General features: G+C 46.4%; 1 protein-coding gene across 1 annotated transcript in view; it reads left to right on the plus strand.

Annotated features, from left to right (window-relative positions):
- Positions 1 to 14086, plus strand: part of VWA5B1 (von Willebrand factor A domain containing 5B1) — a 72558-nt gene that overhangs the window by 24782 nt on the left and 33690 nt on the right. The window contains exons 9-10 of the mRNA XM_039509567.1: positions 3689 to 3865; positions 13423 to 13533. Coding sequence (XP_039365501.1) covers positions 3689 to 3865; positions 13423 to 13533 — 288 coding nt within the window. The remainder of the gene's footprint in view (positions 1 to 3688; positions 3866 to 13422; positions 13534 to 14086) is intronic.

Genomic DNA, 14086 nt, shown 5'->3' on the forward strand with positions numbered 1-14086 from the left:
GCTGAGAGTGGAATTAAACCTTCTTTTGCCAGGGCCTCCGAGATCAGGGGCTGGTTTCAAAAGCCAATACAAAAGGCCAGAATAGCAGTGGGGACAGTGAGGCCGTTTATGACAGGGTCACGCGGCGGGAATAATGGCTCCGTGTGTCCATGAATGTAGACTCCCAATTGGCAAAAAAAAAAAACCCCAAACCTCTGGTATCATGAACTCTTCCAGTGCAGCCAACCCGTACGTTCCTAAATCGCCCTTTGTCGTTCATGAGGGCCTGCACAACAGTGGAGTAGCACCCTTTGCAGGTTTTGGACTTGTGCTCCTGGAGGAGGGCAAAGTATGGGCACACGGGTCCCATCAATGGCCCTGGCGCAGTCTGGAAACAAGTGAGCAATTACTTCAGGCGTATCTTTCATGCCCGCCATCTTGGGGTCAACCACACCCCTCACTCCCTCAGAAACCTCTGCCACCATTTTACCCACCGTTGACTTTTCAATCTCAAACTGGTTGGCAATGGACCTGTAGCAGTGTGGGATAGCCAACGTCCAGACGGTGATAGCAACCCACTTCTGGACCGGCCAGGCCACCCTCATGTGAGTGTCTTTGAGCTGGAGGGTTGGATCTGTTCACAGAGCTGCAGAAATACAGCTTTCTTCATGCAACATTTCTGGACCCACAGCTGGTCACCGCAGGTCTGCAGGATGATGTGATCCCACCAGCCTGTGCTTATGGCCCTGCTCCAGACGCACCGGTCGACACAGGGGGCATGAACGGCTGTACCAAGTGAGCAGCATCAGTCAGTTCAAGTCTGCCATGTCTGCATCCTCCCACTCCTGCTCCAGCATTAGATCTGTCCAGTGCCTTCCGGGGGTCAGAAAACGCTGCCAAAACGCCCACCAGCGTCTCATGGAAGCTCTGCCTACATCCTGAAATGGGCTTCAAGCCGAAGCAAGAGAAGTGCTTGAAATGGCACCTCCTTAATGTCGCTGGCTCTGGCTGTTGGAAGGACGCAGCCCAAAAGGCCGGCTCGGCAGGATGTGTTGGCGGGTTGCTCAAACTTCCCGTAACAGGCAGCAAGCTTTCCCACACTGCGCCACCCACCATGGGTGAGAGTGGCCACATTTCGGGAGGGTGCTAGGAAGTCTGGGATACAATTGGTTGGACTCGGGTCTGCCTACTGCAGTGTAGACCCCCAGAGCCCCGAGTTCGGGCCCAGGTTAAAATATTCTTTACCTAGGGTTGGCAATCAGTATAGATGTTCAAGCCCTGTCTCGAGTGCCATTAACCCTGGCCTTGCATTGCGGTGTAGATCTGCCCTCGGCGTCCTGTTTACCAAGGCTTCCCTTGCAAAGCTCCCTCTGAAGTCATTGGGAGGCCCCTGCTTATAAGGCTGCCAGGATTGGGCCCTGCTCGGCTGAGGCTCCTTTAACCTTGTGAGGTTCTGAGTGCCTCCCAGCATCCTCACCTGCAGAACAGCCTAGTGCAGCAGGCACTGGCTTTAGACTCAGGGGACCCTGGGCTTTGATGTGACCATGGGCAAGTCACTTACCAGGCATGATTTCCCCATCTGCAGAATGGGGGTGGTGCTTGCCTGTGGCACAGGGGTGCTGTGAAGAAAAGTGTGACAGGGTCTGCTTTTGCGGTGGCCCAGCGGGGCACTACTCACCCTGTCCTGGCGTCTGGGATGGTTGGTTGTGGGTACAGTGCAGTGGTGCTTTAGCTCTCTGGGTATTATCTTTCAGGGTATTAAAGTCCAAAGACAAAGGAATCTGTCATGGATGGCACAGACACAACAAATCCTGCATCTTGGCAGGGGGTTAGACTAGATGACCCTTACGGTTCCGTTTAAGCCGATGCTTCTATGCATACGATGAACTCAAAAACATCTTCAGCAGGACCCACCCTTCTGCTCAGGGCTTGTCTTCATGCGGCCTGTCCTTCTGTTCAATTTTCCTAGGACGGGTCATCCCATGCACAGGGGACTCATCCAGACAGCAAGCTGTCTCCATCTCTCGGCTGACACCAGGCGTCCCTTGTGAGGTGCTCAAATCCAGAGGTGTTATTCCAGTCTGTATATGGCTGAATAGCAATTACTATGCTGGAAGACACCAATGGCCCCTTTAATCTGCTTTCTGACAGAGGCCAATGCTGCATGCTTCTGAGGAAGGTGTGAAACAATGTGACATTAGAATGAGGGCTGGGAGCGAAATGACTTCCCAACCCCTGCCAGAGCAATTTAGATGCTGAAGCATGAGAGTCGCTAGCCCTTGTCATTTATAGCCAGACTAATGTAACTACAGGGTTCTGTACTTTTTCCTGTAAATGTGATATGCATTTCCACAGGCGGCAGGGGGAGAGAAAGTCTGCCTGTGTCGCTGACAAATGAAGCCTCTGTGTGCAGATCAACCCAAAGTGGGGCTGAGCTGGGGAGAGATCAGCGGTATGTGCAGACCAGTACAGAAAAAGAAGGGTTAGTAATGATGTTATAGAGGGCCCTGGGGCTGGAAGCCTCACTGGCTGTATAAAATAAGACCAATCATTCAGGCAGAAGGTTTGTGAACTTCCCATGAAATCAGAGAGAATCGGCAGCCTTGGTTTTTTCTTTCTTTCTTTCTTTTTTTTTTCCCCAGAAAAACTGTTTGCTTAAGAGTGTGTTTCAATACCGCAGAGCTGGGACAAGGGGCCAGACTCACAGCTGGTATAAACCAGTGTTGCTCCATAAGTCAGTGGAGCTCCACTGATTCACGTCAGCTGAGGCGCTGTCGGCTTTTTGTTCTGTTGTTGTACAGCACCTAACACAATGGGGTACAAGCCCATGACTGGGGTTCCTGGGCATTATGGTAATATAAATAAATAATCATAATACACAGAACAAAGAGGAGTCTAAAAGCATCGTGGGGCCTCTTTTTTTAAAAAAAAAGTTCAATGTTATTGATTTTTTAAAATGAAGATTGATACGTATAGTAAAATGAAAAAAAAGCAAAAAGCCAATAGGTCTGAGGTATGATGTGTAGTAAAGAAACTATGTAGCATGCAGTTTTCTATTGCAATTATACCTGGAGTGGTAGGCCAGGTATTTTAATGTATGTGATAAAATATGATAAAAAAAAAAACAGGTAGAAAAAAACAGAATCAGCAGAAAATAACAGAGCCAGCCATTGTGCCCCGTTTAGATGTGGAACACTGCTTGAGGTTGTCGTGTGTTCTGTTCCTAGCTCTGCCATTTAATCACTGTATGACCTTGAGCAAGTCACTTAAGGGCTCTGTGCCTCAGTTTCCCCAGATGTAAAATGCACATGCTAATAACACTTACCGACTTCATCCAGAGAGGCTTACTCAATAAAGTGTTCGGAGCTCCTCTGCCATAAGATGTAGATTGGTTGTGTTCCCAGTGTGCATTCATGCAGGCAGTCAATCCAGAGGTAGTCTCTGATTGGGGGTCTCATGCAGCATTTGCCCTCCAGAGTGCATCTTCCCTGACAGAAATCAGACATGTCATTGAGCACTGGAGCTGCTCCATGGGCGGCAGGAATGGGGGGAGCAGAGACGGAGCTCAGGTGCTTTTAACACTGTGCCATCTAACATGGCTTTGATTCATGCCTAGAGTTGGGGGGAAGGGAGAATTCATGGAGGGGTTTTACCGATAAGCAGCAACACTGGTGCCTTTCCTCTCGAGTTCATTTCTTGCTTGTTGCAGACGGAAATCATCAGGAAACGTCTCAACAAGGACATCCCTCACCACCCCGTGATCATGCTGAACTTCTGCCCTGACCTGAGAAGCAGCCAGCCAGACCTCAGGAAAACCCAGGGAGAGTTTATATTTCTGATCGACCGCAGCGGGAGCATGAGCGGCACAAACATCAGCCGCGTCAAGGTACCACAGGGGTAAAACGCGACTCCTAAGGGTCTGCAGTTGAGGGGAATTGGCTGAGCATTAAACTCTGGTTAAATATTAGCTAGCAAAAGGGTTTCTTTACGTGCTGATGAATCATCTCTGCCCATCTCTTTTGGCTCTCTGGGTGTCCCTTCTGTGGCTGGAACAAATCCAAAGCAGTTTTGTTTTCAGCACCTCACTGGTTTGCATATAATGTGTTCTTCAGCCATTCTATCTCTGTCTGGTCAAACTTCACAGAGGGTTGGGACAGGTCAGTACTTCGATGGAAGACCCCCAAAGAAACTCAAAACACTGCAGGAAGTGGTTGGTGCTAGTCACTCTGTAGGTGACATTCTGCCACTGACCTGCTCTGTGACCCTGGGCAAGTCATTTCACCAGTCAGTGCCTCTGTTTTCCTACCTGTAAAAGCAAAATAATAACATGTACCTACCTCTGTGGAATGTGTGAAGGACTTTGAGCTCTTTGCCTAGAAGGTGCCATTAGAAATAATAATCATAAGAACATAACATAAGAACATAAGAAAGGTCAGCAGGTCGGGTCAGAAAAGTCCATCTCCAGCTAGCTGCTCTGTCTGTCACACCAGCCCCCAGTGCCCCCCCCCTGAGGACACCACAGGCAGATCAATGATCTCTCTCTCTCTCTCCATCTCCATCCATCCACGAACAGACGACAGAGACACCATTCTACATTACCCATCCTGGCTAATGGCCATTTATGGACCACCATGAATTTATCCAGTCCCCAGTCCCCTTTAAACATTGTTATAGTCCTAGCCCTCTCTCTCCTAAGGAGTTCAGGTAAGTGTGAAGAATGTTGAAGAAGAAAGTGTTTGAATTTTTTTTTTTTTTTATTGCTTTAAACCTGCTGCCTATTAATTATAGATCCCATTTTGTTTTTTTATATGGAATAAGTTCCTTAACTTTTCCTTATCTTTCACTTCTCAACATCACTCATGATTTTATCCCCCTTCCTCTCCTCTTTTCTTTTCTGAGTCCTTTCCTCTTTAATTCCAAACCTCTTCCTCCTCCTCTACCCTCTTTCTCATTCTTTTCCTCTTTTAGAACCTTGCTTTTTTCCTTTTTTTTTTTTTGATATGAGGTGAGAGATTTTGAGGTGACACACCAGAGATTCGGGATTGGCATATCTATATTCTATAATATACCATGGATTATTATATATCTCATTCTTATTCCTATTTTTCTTTTTCTCTTTCCCTTTTTTTTTTTGCTTTTTTGCTCTGCACACTTTTCTGCTTCAGAGCACACTATGTGACATCTTTTTCCATCCATCCTTTTTCACTCAAATTTTTTTTCTTCATTTGTATATGTATAAATAGTAGGGTTGTTTTTATTTTTATAGTTTTTTTTTTTTTTATTTACATTATATTTTATTTTACATTTTGTTGCTCATTTTTTTTGTTTTTGTTTGAAGTTTTCTTTGTTCTTCTTTGTCTTTTTTTTTCTTCTTGACTTATTGTTTAGTTTCATCTGTCCTGCACAGTTTCATTACTCACAGTTTCATCTATTTTTAAGTTGAATAGATTGAACTGTCATAGTTGAATAACTGGGGAAATAGGACTGGAATTACAGATTCTCCCTCCACATTCTTCTAATTTCTCTCCCTCTTCTCCCTCCTGAGAATTTACCATTAATTCCTACTTCAAGGACCTTTCCTTTTATCCCTCAATCCATGAAAGGACCTTTCCTTTTTGCTTTGACCTTGTTATTTACGTAAGAGCTTTTCTGGAAGACCACTATGTCCCTTGTCCACTATGTAAGTACTTTGTCCTGTTCCAAAAACCTTAGCAATAGATTACTAAGACACGATTTCCTAACTCTTATTGATTAGTTTTCTATGTGTCTTTTATTTTTATTCTTTACTTTTTTTTTTTGTTTCTTGCCGTTGTTTCTTTTACTTTTGTTTCAACTATTTTACCACTAACCGATTTTTAACTATTGATTACCGATTATATTTTTTTTATAAATGTAATTTTTTTAGATTGGGTTTTTTATTTGGTTAACATATTTGGTTAAGGACAGGTTACAAACCTTGGTTTATAGTCTTTCACTTTCACAACTTTGACTATCCCTTCCTCTTGAAGTTCTTTCATCTGTCTTGGGTGACTCTCAAAATGCCTGGAATTGATTAATACTCTGTTGACAATCTGTGACAGTTCTGAGTTTCAATAATGTACCTGTTTAAATTCCCTTTGCAGCTGTAACTGGTAAATGAGTTATTTGTGGCCTGTGCTAAACTGTCTTGTAGTTTTGCCGTGCAGTGTCGAAGAGCTGCTGCATTGCACCATGACTATATCAGCGGAGGGTGACATTGAGCTGTCGAGGTAGCTAGGTACAAGTGCATATGCCAGAGGATGTGCCGCATGCGCTGTAATCCAGAGGTACATATGAATAGGGCCCTACCAAATTCATGGTCCATTTTGGTCCATTTCACAGTCATAGGATTTTAAAAATCATAAATTTCATGATTTCAGCTATTTAAATCTGAAATGTCACAGTGTTGTAACTGTAGGAATCCTGACCCAAAAAGGAGTTGGGGGTGTGGGGTTGCAGGGTTATTGTAGGGGGGGTTGCGGTACTGCTACCCGTACTTCTGCGCTGCTGTTGGCGGCGGTGGTGCTGCCTTCAGAGCTGGGCAGCTGGAGAGCGGTGGCTGCTGGCTGGGAGCCCAGATCTGAAGGCAGCACTGCTGCCAGCAGCAGCACAGAAGTAAGGATGGCACGGTATGATATTGCCACCCTTATTTCTGCACTGCTGCTGGCAGGACACTGCCTTTCAGAGCTGGGGCCCCTGCCAACAGCTGCTGCTCTCCGGCCGCCCAGCTCTGAAGGCAGTGGAGAAGTAAGGATGGCAATACTGCAACCCCCCCTAAAATAACCTTTGTGACTCCCTTTTGGGTCAGGACTCTCAGTTTGTGAAACCCTGGTCTCCCCCATGAAATCTGTATAGTGTAGGGTAAAAGCACACAAAAGAGCAGATTTCACAGTCCACGATGTGTTTTTCATGGCCGGGAATTTGGTAGGGCCCTACCTATGGGGTATAACACTATATAAACATGTCATATTATTTTGAGGACTTTATGGTAACTGGCTTTGGCCAAGGCCCATAAAAGTCAATGGGAGCCTTTCCATTGTTTTCAGTGCATTTTGGATCCGTCCTGCAAACCTTACTCACATGAGGAGACTCCGTGAGTTCAGTGGGGCTATTTATATGAATACAGTTCACAGGATTGGGCCCTATGTGAACCAAGATGACTATTTAGTTCTTGGAGGTCCCATTAAGTGCTTTGCAGAATGGCCCCCTCAGGAGTGAGATAATAAAAGATGGGCAGTAAGATGGGGGCTTGGGTATGGCTGGCAAATATTCTTCCTTTGGGATGGATTCAGTGCCAGCTTCCCCCAGCGACTTCAGGGACGTGTACCCTGTGGGAATGGCAGGTTGGGTAGACAAACGCGTGCTAGATGTACTCTAGTGAGCTGCTAACAACGGAAGTGAGGATGCCACACTGCAGGCTTCAGCACCAGCTGTACAAGCAGGTACAGACCGGCCATTCACCCTGGCTGCAATGCAGACAGCCCCTGAAAAGGGTGTAGATCAGGCCGGAGCCTGGCTGTGCACCACTGTCTGGTATAACTGTACAGGCCAGGAGTGAGCCAGATTTCCATCCTAGAAACTCCTTCAGCCATCGACGGGGAAATCGCTCTGGTCACTATTTAATGATTCTTGTCTCTGCCTATTGCAGTCAGAGGCCAGGTCTGTGTTTGCCAGCTGGCCCTGGTAGGTCTCAGTGAGCAGCTGCAGTTTTGGGAGGGGCAGCCCTGGAAAGATTTCTTTCTGGACTCTCTGGGGTCAGTTCACCCCTGCGTGTTACATTTTCCTGAGCCAGCAGGAGCTGCTACATCCCCTAGCCCGGCGGAGGGCAGGTAGGGTTTGCAAAGCCGCCCTTCCCCTGGAATTTCTGCCAGGAAAGGGCAGCTCCAAGTTGCAGGTGGATGCCCTGCTGGCAGAGAATACCTGGGAGAGCCACTGAATTAGCTCAGTGCCAGGGGTGCTGCCACACCCTCTCCTCCCACCGTGCCACCCGTGTCTGGGGTGAGCCAGGTGGATGGAGAACCCCCGACCGCTGCAGGAGCTCAGCCCTGGGCCCTGGTGCATCCCCTTTCCGGGCATAGTCACCTGAGGCCCGCCAGCGGGAGCCCTGTTCAAAGTCTTACCATTGCCAGGCTGGCTCTTGTTTCCATGGGAACAGGATTAGGAAGGCCCCCGCCCGCAGAGAACGAGAGCTCTGCCTGCTGTGCGCTGGCTGCTGGCAGAGTTCTGGAAGGGTTCGTTTGTACAGGCCGCCTGCAGAGAGCCGGAGCCTGCCTGGGGGCCGCGAAAGCCTCGTACCCTCAATCTTACGTACGCACATGTGTGTCCGTGTGCGTGCGTGGGTGCATGCGTGCGTGTTTGTGCGTGCACACGTGAATTTAAAAGAAGTAGATTTAAGTGTCACCCCGTTCAAAATTCCCTTTGTCATTCTTTGAAAAGCAAGCAGTCCCGTTCTGCCAGGCACTCGCACTTCTCTCACCCAGGGCTGGCTCCAGGCACCAGCTCAGCAAGCAGGTGCTTGGGGCGGCCAAAGGGAAGGGGCGGCACGTCGGGCTCTTCAGCGGCGGGCCCCTTAGTCCCTCTCGGAGAGAAGGACCTGCCGCCAAATTGCCGCTGAAGAAGAAAGCGGCGCGGTGGAGCTGCCGCTGATTGCGATCGTGGCTTTTTTTTTTTCCCCGCCACTTGGGGCGGCAAAAACCCTGGAGCCGGCCCTGCTCTCACCTTTGCAAGTGTGAGGCCCACGGGCCACTTAGGAAACAGAGCTGACTGCAGAGCCGACTGTTCCCTGCCATGGTATCGCCAAAGGACTACACTGAGATGTCAGAGCAGCTGGAGATGAAAGATTACTTCACTGATATGCAAGGAAACACTGCTCCTCCCGCCCCCCATTTTACAACCTGATAGTCATTAGGAGCTTCTGTTCTACTCTGTGTGCATTCCTTCCCACTCAGAGGAGTGCTATCTAGTGGTCAGAAAATCTAGATCTAGTCCCAGCTCAGCTACTGATTCACTATGTGGACTAGGGCAAGTCACTTATCTCCCCGGGCCTCAGTTTACCCACCTGCCAAGGGGGATAATATCTTCTTCCCGGGGGTGTTTTAGGCAAGGTTAGTTGTTATAATTTACTTTATATTTTTGAGAGCAGCATCTAGAATCTCCAACTGAATTCAGGGCCCCGTTGTGCCAGGTGCTGTACATACACAACTTGCTTACAATCGAAATAGATGGGACAGACAAAGGGTGCGAGAAAGGAAGGGCTATTACCCCCATTTTACAGTTGGGGAACTGAAACACAGAGAGATTCAGTGACTCACACCCATATCTCCTGAGCCTAGTCCTGGTCCTTAGCCATGAGAACCACTGCCCTATATAACTGTGAAAGATCATTGTTATTTAGTAACTAAACTAATCTGTGCCCATCTTTGTGTAGCAGGGTGCAATCTAGGGAGGAGACGTACTATATCAGGGATTGGTGTTGTGTAATGTTATTTAACGTATCACCTTGAACTATGGGTTCATTAATTCTTACAAGCTAAGCAGGTCAAGCCTGGTCATTATTTGCATGGGAGACCTCAAAAATAATTTCAGGCTGATGCAGGAAGCTGTGTAAATTACACTCTTGTACAAACCCAGTGACTGTCACTTTCCACCTATTTTCTGACATACAGTCCACCCTGTGTAACCCTACCCTAGCAGTTACATCAGTGCTGAATGTAACCCATTATTCTTGATGGCTGGGATTTTTAAAGGAACCCAAGGGAATTAGGCACCCTGGATTTATGTACCTAACTCCCTTAAACTCCTTTGAAAATCCTTGCCTACAATAGCTGCTTTCTAGGGGTGAAATTCACCGGGGTAGCACAGAGGGAACTGTCCCTGGTACTGAAATGGAACTGCTGGTATGAAATGCCCTTGAAGATTTCCAGTCATGTGGCCATCCTGAATGGAAGAAGGATGCTTGCCAGCCCACCCTTTCCCTTCTACTTCTAAAGAAAAGGAGAGTCCACCTTTCAAGGCAACATATCTTGAGAAAAAAAAAACAAAAAAAAAAAGCCCCACTCTCCTGTTTTCTCCTGGCTTCTGTCATTTGTAAATGAATGCAGTTGCTGCTTTTAATGCATTTTGGATGGATTGAACTTGATTGAATAACATTTGCATAGTCATCAGCTTGGACTATAAATTGCATGGGATGAACTTGGATGTGTTAGAAGGAGGAAATGGAGCTGCACGGTATAAAAACGGTGCCATGTGACAACAGAGCTATCCGTAGATTAAAATGAATCTAAAATGAATAGATAGGGAGTAATTTGGTGCTTGTGCTGTGTGTGTGTGTGTGTGTGTGTAATTGGAGGTGGAGGGGGAGGGAATTCAGTTTGGGAACGAAGAGAAGCCCAGACTAAAATGTTAAGGGGGAAAGCTCAATGCTTTTAATTTTCTGCCGCTGATTTCATTCTGGTGATCCTGCTCTAATGCAGCTCACCATTTCAAAACAACTATATACAGGGCGGTAAGTGTGACTGTGTCAAGCATATATATTGGCAAACATGGAATAAGAAGCAGATATTGACTTCTCTTGAGGTGAACATCTAGGTTTATGGATCTGTGATCAATAGTTACCTCAAGGAGCGATACATCTTCCTGCTCGCTGAAAGGTGAAGTCCGTATTTGTAACATACCCTTGAATTGCTTCATTAGAAATATCTGGAAATCTGTTTTTGAAAACTACTTCTAAAGATATCAACTTCAAGATCCTGGGGGAAAAAATCACCTCTGCTGAACCTTTCAGGAAGCAGCAATTTGAATATGTTCTCTCACTAACTCAGAGGTGAATAACAGTTTTCCCTAACTCCTCTGCAGCCAGTCAAAATGCATCCATGTTCATAGGTTAACATTGCTCCAGATCTCTGTATTGTTTACCTCTCAGAGAGTCTCCAATGCAAACTTACTCACTTGTCACATGACTGTTTTCAGCCAGTCATGAGGTGTGTGTGTGTGTGTGTGTGTGTGTGTGTGTGTGTGTGAGAGAGAGAGAGAGAGAGAGAGAGAGAAACAGTACAGGGCTCAGACATAACCCCCACACTGAAGTCACTGGGAGTTCCAGACCTGGATGCCTTGCAGATGTGATGCACTATTTGTAGGAATGAATTTGGGGTGGCCATGAAGCTAGAGAGGTGCTATCAACTTGTGGTCAATAAAGTTCCCATGAGACTTTAAGGATCTGATCCAAAGCTCCATGGCATTTTTCCATGAACTTTACTAGGCTTTGAAAAAACCCTAAGAGCTGAAGTGTTTAACTCTGGTGCTGTGGCCAAGTTACAAACGGGCAGTTACCATCTGATAATCTAAAATTCCCCTTCAGTTGGAAGTGGTATATTTTTAACTTGCTGGCCTTTTGGGTCATCTAATCCATGCCTCCGTCAATGAAAAGCGAGGAGACTCTCCCACTTCCGTTGACCTTAGGAGCTATTCTCTCAGGCCCTGGCTCTTGGGTTTCTGCTGCCCACAGCAAACTGACAACTGTATGATCTCATCCTCATGTAAACACACAACACTAAACCACTCTGGAACACCACAAATCACTGACCTGCACTTGGCTTTTAACCATCCTCTTCTTCACAAGCAAACTCCATATCCACTGTCTCCTGTTTGTTATCAAAACGAGCAGCACCCTTTATCCTGGAGCATTCCATTCCCACCATGCACGATATGAGATCGGTTACATTTCTTTTCTCTAATAAAAAGAACCAGATCAGAAGGGAAAGTTAAAGAGAATTTTTCAGGCGAAAAATCATTCATTGGAAAATGAAGCATCCTTACCTGTGTTGATATTCACACCTTGCATCATTCACACTGAGAGAGCAGTTTTTTAAAAAATTAAAAAAACAAATTACTTTTTTCAGTATTTATGCTGTTTTGTTTATTTTGTGCACTTTGCACAAGAAAAAAACCACGCCAGATAGTTTCTCACACAATACACACGGCTGCGTTCACAGAGAAGATTTCTATCCAAAAATGGTTTACATTGATTTTTTTTAAGTTCATGAAAACAATTCTATTAAAGTTCTGTGAAGCCTCTTATTAAAACCCACCCCAAAATCTTACATTTTTGGGTGCATACTACCCACCTCTGTCCCGAGGAGCTTTTTGGGGGGAGACTAGCAATCAGATGCATGCAGTGTTTTCTTAATGTGTGAATCATGTAAAAGTAAACTAGGCAATTGTGGTCTAGATGAAATTACTATAAAGTGGGTGTGCACCAGGGTGAAAGACCCTACTCAAAGAGTAATTATCAATGGTTCGCTGTCCAACTGGGAGGGCGTATCTAGTGAGGTCCCGCAGGGGTCAGTCCTGGGTCTGGTACTATTCAATATTTTCCTTAAGACTTGGATAATGGAATGGAGAGTGTGCATATAAAATTTGAGTATGACACCAATTTGGGAGGGTCTTTGAAGAATAGGATTAGATTAGAATTTAAAATAACTGTGACCGATTAGAGAAATGAGCTGAAATCAACACAATGAAATTTAACAAAGGAAAGTGCAAAGTACTTCACTTGGGAAGGAAAACTCAAAGACATGACTACAGAATGGGTGGTCGTACTGCTGAAAAGGATCTGGGGGTGATAGTGGATCACAAATCAGTGTGATGCAGTTGTGAACAACGCTGATATCATTCTGGGGTATATTAACAGGAATGTTGTATGTAAGACACATGAACTAATTGTCCCACTCTACTCATCACTAGTGAGGCCTCAGCTGGAGTTGTGTGTCCAATTCTGGGTGCCACACTTTAGGAAAGATATGGACAAATTAGAAGAATCCAGAGGAGAACAACAAAAATGATAAGCAGGTTAAAGAACCTGACCGATGAGGAAAGGTTAAAAAAATCCAAGCTTGAGAAAAGAAGACTGAGGTGGGACCTGTTAACACTCTTCAGATATGTTAAGGGCTGTTACAAAGAGGACGATGATCAATTGTTCCCCATGTCCACTGAAGATAGGACAAGAAATTATGCACTTAATCTGCAGCAAGGATTAGGATTAGGAAAAACTTGCTAACTCTAAGGGTAGCTAAGCTCTGGAACAGGCTTCCAAGGGAGGGTGTGGAATCCCCATCACTGGAGGTTTTAAGAACAAGCTGGACAAACAGCTGTCAGGGAGGGTCTAGATTTACTTGGCCCTGCCTCAGTGCCGGGGGCTGGATTTGGTGACCGTTTGAGGTCCCTTCCAGCCCTGCATTTCTATGATTCTGTGAACCAAGCAGTGTTATTCTCTTGTGTTATTGAACGGCATGCAGCCAAATGCAGGGGAGTGGTGACGTTAACGTGGAGAAGGAAAGCCAGGAGGGTGGTGCTGCCGGTAAAGCTCAGGCTGCCAATCAGATATCAGGCTTCCTGACGTGTTCACTTTTACTTCCTTCACCCTCACAGGACGCCCTGCTGGTCATACTGAAGAGCCTGGCACCGGCCTGCCTCTTCAACGTCATCGGATTTGGGTCGACCTTTAAGACCCTCTTTCCTTCCAGCCAAACTTACTGTGAGGTGGGTGAAGACATTTCCAAACTCGTTGGCACTCACAGAAGAGGGCAGGGGCCTTGCAGCTCAGATGCTGCCTTTGCAGGATGGTATCAGGGTACATGCTACAGCTGATGCCGACCGTGCCCTGCCCTGGGATCGTCTGTTCCAGGGAGCTGGTTGTGTAGCTCAGTCACTGCCCAGCCCCTCTGTGGGAAGCAGCTACACACACCACTAGCCACAATCCTCTGGGCTTGGTCTGGAGTCCAAGTTCCTTCACTTGGGCTGCTATGCTCACCTTGGCAGGTATTAACAGGGGGGTGCTAATATCCCAGATCCTTCTACACTGGGCACCTGAATTTTAGCAACTTATTCTGAGAGGACAGAGACACCAGAACCCCTCTCTTTGTGGCCAAGGTAGTGACCTAGGTTTGGAGGTTCTGACTTTCCATCACATGGCTTTTAGGAACTCACCTTTCCTGGACTCTCTCTGCACTGGCCATGCTGGGCTGTTCCTGAATGAGCTAATGAGCAATAGCATGTGGGAGGGCCAGAATGATCAGAAACCTCCTGAAACAGA

The sequence above is a fragment of the Mauremys reevesii genome, linkage group 21 (genome assembly GCF_016161935.1).
Source record: "Mauremys reevesii isolate NIE-2019 linkage group 21, ASM1616193v1, whole genome shotgun sequence".
Taxonomy (NCBI): Eukaryota; Metazoa; Chordata; order Testudines; family Geoemydidae; genus Mauremys; species Mauremys reevesii.